Below are 7,659 nucleotides of genomic sequence, written 5' to 3' on the forward strand. Positions count from 1 at the left end.
AGATTCCAGGCCCAGGGAAACTAAAATTATCTTGGGCAGGTGAGGGCGGAGCCTGAGAGGCGCCCAAGAGAAGGAAGCGCAGGAGGAGGGGTGGAGACTCCTCACAGCACCGCCTGGAATTGCTCTTGCCCTGCCTACTGGGCAGCAGGTGCTAGGAGAGAGAGCAGGTACCCGGGAGAGCAAGGAAGAGTCAAAGAGAACAGGCCGGAAAGAGAAAAATCTAGAATCCTGGCTGCATGGGAAGGGGAGTTTGGAGGCTGTTTGTTAAACAGGAATGGTCCAGCCCACTCCTACTCGTCCCATCCCAGTGATGGGCAGTTCATTGGTCAAGGTAGGGGGCCGTCTTCAGCTCGGATCTCACCCCCTAGGGCAAAGGGCACTGGGCTTAAGCGGGGAAACCCGAAGAGGTGATCTGCCCTTTGACCTCTAACCACAGTCTAGCCACCCAGGCTGTTGTCCTGGCCCCGCTAAGATACCCAAGGTGCACCCTCCCTTCCAAGGCAAGTCCAGGGTCTCACCCTCCCAGTTTCAAATCTAAGAGTAACAAGGTGGCCTAGTAGGAGGGGCTATGGTGTCCTGGCGACCGTTGTGGCCTGGTGCAGATGGCTTCTATTACAGCAGTCACTCCAGCTTTCTGGTTCAGCCCACAGCAAACAGAGGAGGATCAGGAAGAGGGGTTGAGAGACACGGATCAAAGGGGGGGGGGGGGCACATCCCAGCTTCCTATGGGTGAGAGTTAAGAAAACAAACACGCCATGGGGGTGATAAGGGGTCTGCCCTGAGGAAGCACAGCCTCCCTCTACTTTCCCGCTTGAATAACTAGTGTGAAAAGACCGCTGTGGAAATGAGTGCCTTTAATCCCAGCTCTCTAGAGGCAGTGGCAGGTGGATCTCTGTGAGTTCGAGGCCAGCCTGGTCGACAAGGACAGTGAGGACTGTACAGAGAAACCCTGTCTAAAAAAAAAAGAAAAAAAAAGGAAAAAAAAAACAGAAAGAAAGAGTGAAAGAAAGTAAGACAGACAGGCATCAGACAGACTAGTATGAATGGAGCAAAGCAAAAAGGTGGGGAAGGGTGCAGGGTGCTTGGGCCAGGAAGCAATTTGAATAAATCCCAGGAGACAATTTACTTCTATCCAACCTAGCAGATCTGTGCTTGGCGCTGGATATACAGAGCAAAACAAGAAAAACAGACCCGCCCTCAGCCTCCGCAAACCCAGTCAGGGAGACTGACCTTTAAGAGTCACACAAAAAAGAAATAACAGGTGACAAGTTTGCCAGGTGAGTGACTCATGGGAGGCAGGGAAGGGCATGAAAATAAAGCCAGGGAGGAAGTGGCAGTGAGTGGGAACCAGAGGGGTTCACCTGCCATGGTGAACGGCCCAGCACAGAAGCAGCTGCTGGGAGGGAACACCGAAGGGCAGAGCTGAGAGAGTGGGGGTGGACAGAACGGAGGCCATCCGGGAAGCCGGCAGGTTGTACAGGTACGGGAGGGGTGCAGGAAAACTACTACAGCTCTTAAGGGGGGTGGGGGGGGCGACGCAGTCTCCCGAGTCTCTTATGCTGCTATGGAAAGGGCAGATCTGCGTGCCCCTCCCCAACTACCAGAGTCTCCAGCTTCAGCTCTGAGGCAGAGCCTCAGGAATGTGAGGTATTGACAAGGCCTCAGGTGACTGTTTTGCAAACCAGGTTTGAGAGCCATCCATCCAGTTTATCCAGACTGGCAGGAGCGGTGGGCAAAAGCCAGACCCTGCGAGGAGAGCCACATGCACAGCGGCGCTCTGAAAGATCACTATGCAGAAGGCTGGGCTGGTGGAAAGCCAGACTCAGAGGGGCTGAGTGATATATTCTCTCTCTCTCTCTCTCTCTCTCTCTCTCTCTCTCTCTCTCTCTCTCTCTCTCTCTCCCTCCCTCCCTCCCTCCCTCCCTCCCTCCCTCCCTCCCTCCCTCCCTCTCTCTCTCTCTCTCTCTCTCTCTCTCTCTCTCTCTCGCGCGCGCGTGCGCGCGCGCCTGTGTGTGTGTGTGTGTGTGTGTGTGTGTGTGTGTGTGTGTGTGTGTGTTGCTGTTGTTATTGTTGTTTAAGACAGGGTTTCTCCTCCGTGTAACAGCCCTGGTTGTCCTGGAACTCCCTTTGTGTAGGCCAACCTAGGCTTGAACACACAGAGCTCTACCTGCCTCTGCCCCTGGATGCTATTATATCTGGATAAAACTTAGTTTTGAGGGCTGGAGAGATGGCCCAGTGGTTAAGAACACTGGCTGCTCTTCAAGAGGTCCCGAGTTCAATTCCCAGAACCCACATGATGGTTCACAGCCATCTATAAAAGAAGCTGATGCCCTCTTCTGGCATGTATGTGTGCATGCAGCCAGGTACTCATATATAAAGTAAGTAAATGAAATAAACAAAAGTAAATAAAAATAAATCTAAAAAAAATAATTAAGAAAACAAACCTAGTTTTTGGTCAGGTAGTGGTGGTACATACCTTTAATCCCAGCAGTCCAGAGGCTGAGGCAGACAGATCTCTGTGATCTCAAGGCCAGCCTGGTCTACAGAGCTAGTTCTAGGATAGACAAGGCTACACAAAGTTTCTCAAAAAACAAAATAAAATAAATAAATGAGCAAGCAAACAGATTTTTTAAAAGCCTAGTTTTTGTTGTTTCATGGCTTTGGACTTAGTTCTGTTTTTAAGATTTATTTATTTTTATTTATGTGTTTGTGTTTGCCTGCATGTATTTGAGTATAGCACAGTCTTGCCTGGTGCCCAAGGAGGCCAGAAGAAGATGTCAGAACTCCTGGAACTGGAGTTAGAGATGGTTGTGAGCCACTATATGGGTGCTGGGAACTGAACCTAGGCCCTCTGTTAGAGCAGCAAGTGCTCTTAACCACTGAGCCATTTCTCTGGCTCATTGTTGGCTTTCCAAAATGACATCTTGGCGTCTTGACATGTAACCCCGGCTGGTCTCAAACTCCCTATTAAACTGAAGCTGTTCTGTATTCGTGGCCATCTTCCTGCCTCTGCTGGGTTTATAGACCTATGCCATCATAAAATACTTTGGTTTGAAGAAGCCTGGGAGATGGCTCGGCTTGCAAGCCTGACAACCTGAGCTCAGCTCTCAGGAACCACACAGTGAGGAGCGAACAGACTACCATAGTTGACATCTGACCTCCACGGGAGCACCGTGGTATTGGTGTTTCCATATCCAAGCATACATTCAGAATGAATACTGGCTTTAATATTTAAAATACCTTAATTGGAAAATGCACATTGATATCTAAACTACCTAGCATCAAATTCCAGTTTCTATTGAATCCTTTTCAAATATACACTACAGTAAAGTCAAAACTTCAAGGTACCATTAGTATATAGATTCATGAAAGCACCGAGAGTCCAAAAATAAACCTTTATGCTTTTCGCAGTATTCTTTTCTTTTCTTCCTTCTTTTTTTTTTAATCTTAAGACAGGATCTTACCACATAACTCTGGCTGGCCTGGAACTCTCTTTGTAGACCAAGCTGGTCTCAAGCTCACAGAAATCATTCTGCCTCTGGCCCGAGTTCTGGAAATGAAGGTGTGTGTCACCATGATTGGAGTTAGTAGCTTCTTGACAAAGTTCCAAAGCTCATTTAATGGACGGAGAAGATCTTTGAGACAGTGCTTTGCTATTTTGCCCAGAGTGTTCTTGAATTCAGTCAATCCTCTTGCTGGGTCTCCCAAGTAACTGAGGCTACAGACATGTGTCACAACACCTGATAGGAGATATTTTAATTAATGGCACCGTCACAATTTAATACTTACATACTAAAAGAGTAATTTAGCTCTTTACTTCCCATGATGCACAAAAATAATTCTAAATAGGTCTTAAGGGGCTGTTGAGATGGCTCAGTGGTTAAGAGCACTTGCTGCTCTTCAGAGGACCCAAGTTCAGGTCTCATCACGTAACATCCAGAGGTTCACAGCTGCCTGTAACTCCAGCTCCATGGGATCTAACGCCCTCTTCTGGCCTTCAAAGGCATCTGCATGTACATGTACAAATATAGACATACACATAAATAAAAATAATCATTAAAAAATCATAGATCGGGTGGTGGTGGTACATGCCTTTCGTTCCAACACTCAGGAGGCAGAAACAAGAGGATGTATATGAGTTCAAGGCCAGCCTGGTCTTTATAGTGAGTTCCAGGACAGCCAGGCTATGTACAGAGATACTGTTTCAAAAACAAAACAAACAAACAAGAAAAAATAGATCATAAACTTAAATATCAGAGCTGAAGAAATAAGATCACAACAACACATCAAAAAGGGTTAAATAAATAACAATGAAAGAAAATTCGTAGGATAGGCAAAAGATTATTTGTGTTGTTTCCAGACAGGGTTTCTCTGTGTAGCCCTACCTGTCCTGGGACTCAGAGATCTGCCAGCCTCTGCTTCCCGAGTGTGGTGATTAAAGTCATGTATCTCCACTGCCGACTTGCAAAGGATTTTTTTTTTTAAAGAAAAAAAATGTTAATTGCTTGTATCATTTAGTGTGTATGTGCTGCAAATACCAAGAGAAAATACTTGCAAATACCTATTTTATTTAAGATATTGTATAAAGAACTCTTAGATACCAATAATGGGAAAGTAAACCCCCCCCCCCAAAAAAAAAAACAAAAAACCTGAGCTATGAGATAGACATGGTGGTACACACCTTTAATCCCAGCACTCAGGAGGCGGAGACAGGTTAGGCTTTGTGAGCTCCAGGCTAGGCTGCTCTACACGGTGAGTTTCAGGACAGCCAGAGGTATATATCAAGAACAAAACAAAATTGGCCAGGCAGTGGTACACTTGCTATTAATCCCAGCACCCTAAAGGCAGAGCCAGGAGGATCTTTGAATTCAAGGCCAGCCTAGTTCACAGAGTGAACTTCCTGGAACTTCCAGGACAGCCAAAAACCCTGTCAAAAAAAAAAAAAACCAACCAAACAAACAACAAACAAACAAACAAACAAAAAGCCCAAGAAGGATAAAAATGTGGCTACTTGAAAAGATGGCCAATAGCATTACCTAATAGAATAACTATCAGCAAAGAGACAGGCAACCAATATTTGTGGTAGCTATGAAGAACAAATCCTTGCCTACTGTTTTGCTGGTGGTGGTGTAAAATGATACAGCTGCTTAGAAAAAAAAAACAAGCAGATAGGCAATCCATAAAGACTTAAATATAAATTTCCCAGGCAGCCCAATATTTCAAATTCTACTCCAAGGAACCTAAGAGAAAGGCAACACACATCCATACAAAGATATCTACAAGACATTTATAGCAACATTATTCAAAACAGACAAAACCCAAAGAAACCCAGATTAATGTCAATAGATAAATAATCTGTGCTTTATCTATACAACTGAATGAAATAATATTCACCAATACAAAGGAACTCTGGGTACACACCACTGGACGGAGGCTTGCTCTGATACAACATTCCATTTGTGTGAAATGTCCAGAAAAGTTTATAGAGAGCAGATCAGCGATTGCTTGGGGCTAGAGTTGAAGGCTGCGTGGACTGCAAGCAAACAGGAAAGACCTTATTAGATGGATGGAAATGTCCTATAACTGGATGGAACTCAGCAAACACAAATTGAGCAAACAATGAACAGTTTCAAGGGACACCAGAATGGGAGACTTATTAAGATACTGCAGTGGTGCTGCTCTAGGGAAGGAAGAGGCAGGAGGACCCAGGCTTCGTTCATTTCTAGAATTACAAATTGGGTTCAATGATACTAGCCCCATAGCAAGAGGCTGGATGAGTGTGCATAAAGTGGGTACCGGCTGACGAAGTCACTTAATCTGTAAGAGACAGACCTGTGAGACAGAGCCTGACACTCAGAGTTCAATCCCTGGGACCCACCAGATAGATGGAGGAGACTGAACGCTAAAAGTTGCTGTCCTCTGTCCTCTGACCTTCAAAAGCATGCTGTGGAATTTGCACAAATTCACACTTACACACATATATATGAAAGTAAAATATTCTTAAAAAAAAAAAAAAAAAAACCCTCTATATGTAACTATGGTGTGGTTTATGCTAGCGGGGAAATAGCAACAATCACAAACCATCAGCTACCTCAGCCGTTTGCCCCAATTTCTCTGTCTTTTGTAAATGGAAAGTAGCTTTGCAATCACAGGCAGTTCGTTAGTAAGCAAATCCATAACGTCCATTGAGCACTGGATGCCAAAGAAATCCAGTGCTCTCCGGACCCAGATCTGTGCTGGTCCAGGATACTCGCTCCCCTGCTGGATCAAGATGTAGCAGTACCGGTTGACGGCAGAGGGCGCCCATACGCAATGTGAGGTCCGGCCACGCCCCCCACGTGACTTTGGCGTGGCGTCACACCCGGAAGTAGCCCTGCAGCGGAGCGGGCAGCAATGAGTGGGGAGCTGGGGCAGGTGTCCGTAGTGCCCCCTCCCGGGGAGGTGGAAGCAGGCAGTGGAGTCCACATCGTGGTGGAGTACTGGTGAGCCACTCGGGTTGAAAAAGAGCCTCTTGTGCTCGCCGGCAAGATGGGGGTGGGTCCACGGGAGGTCCCACCCCCGGAACCCCAGCTCATCCCACGTCTCTTCTCCCCAGTAAACCCTGCGGCTTTGAGGCGACCTACCTGGAGCTGGCGAGCGCTGTGAAGGAGGAGTATCCGGGCATCGAGATTGAGTCGCGACTCGGGGGGACAGGTGAGGTCCGCTGAGCACCTGCTGAGTCAGTCCGTGTTATAAACTCCAGCTCCTACCTTCTAGAGCTGACATTGGCCGCTGTATATAAAGCACCTCGCAGTGTCTGACACATAGCGAAAATGCCTACTGTGGGTATGGAGTGAAGGAACTCTTAATGGCGTAATGGAAAGACACACGGGTGAGGACTCCCTAGGTTCTTGGGCTGAATGGCCTAAGGATCGGATCTGAAAACCGGATCTCAGACGACGTCTGCAGGGACCATGAACAGCCTTGCCTGGATTCTCAGTAGTGCCAAGGAACTCCCTGAGTTTCTACCTGTTCTTAGCTCATTCTTTCCTTTATTTCCTACCAGGGGCCTTCGAGATTGAGATCAATGGACAGCTGGTGTTCTCCAAGCTGGAGAATGGGGGTTTTCCTTATGAGAAAGACGTGAGTATTTTAATGCACACCGGGAGGGTGGCGGAGACGAGGCACACCCTCCTCTCCTAGGCATGACACTCGCCCATGTCTGTCTTCTAGCTCATGGAAGCCATCCGAAGAGCCAGCAATGGCGAACCCTTAGAAAAGATTACCAACAGCCGGCCTCCCTGTGTCATCCTGTGACTAAAAATGATTCTTGGAAGCTTGGTTCTGGGGTTTAAATCTTCGTTTCCTTGCCGTTACGCTAGGAACTCGCTCTACCGTTAGCCACTCTCTTAGCCCCGGGTAGCTAAGACCCCAACCTTACTTTGCCTCTTTGGGCACAAGGAGGGACCTAGACATTCCTGTGGTCTAAAGAAGAAAAGAGATGTTCTCCATGGACATTTCCACCGCCTCCTCATATCCCCTTCCTGGGATCTGCCCCCTCTGCAGTTTGGTCCTCTTCCGAGCGTGGCAATACCTTTCAGATGCCATGGTGGCTATAACTTATTTTCCCTGAGTCCTGAGCAGTGTCGGCTCTTGGCAATAAAGAGTAACTACAGACAC

General features: G+C 47.2%; 1 protein-coding gene and 1 long non-coding RNA gene across 3 annotated transcripts; both read left to right on the forward strand.

Moving 5' to 3' along the window:
• The first annotated feature begins 185 nt into the window (after nucleotides 1–185).
• On the forward strand, nucleotides 186–1,911 carry LOC143442680 (uncharacterized). Of its 2 annotated transcripts, none has more exons than XR_013111050.1 (3): nucleotides 186–331; nucleotides 1,142–1,277; nucleotides 1,686–1,911. It is a non-coding gene; the product is annotated as an uncharacterized LOC143442680 (long non-coding RNA). The 2 variants fall into 2 exon arrangements; XR_013111049.1 differs by having other exon boundaries at nucleotides 190–331; nucleotides 1,145–1,277.
• Nucleotides 1,912–6,322: 4,411 nt separating this feature from the next.
• On the forward strand, nucleotides 6,323–7,658 carry Mien1 (migration and invasion enhancer 1). The gene is made up of 4 exons (XM_034505710.2): nucleotides 6,323–6,482; nucleotides 6,596–6,693; nucleotides 7,046–7,122; nucleotides 7,213–7,658. Exons 1-4 carry the CDS (start codon nucleotides 6,394–6,396, stop codon nucleotides 7,294–7,296), a joined length of 348 nt encoding a protein of 115 aa, XP_034361601.1. The 5' UTR covers nucleotides 6,323–6,393; the 3' UTR covers nucleotides 7,297–7,658.
• The last annotated feature ends 1 nt before the right edge of the window (nucleotide 7,659 follows it).

The sequence above is a fragment of the Arvicanthis niloticus genome, chromosome 6 (genome assembly GCF_011762505.2).
Source record: "Arvicanthis niloticus isolate mArvNil1 chromosome 6, mArvNil1.pat.X, whole genome shotgun sequence".
In the NCBI taxonomy this organism is placed as follows: Eukaryota; Metazoa; Chordata; class Mammalia; order Rodentia; family Muridae; genus Arvicanthis; species Arvicanthis niloticus.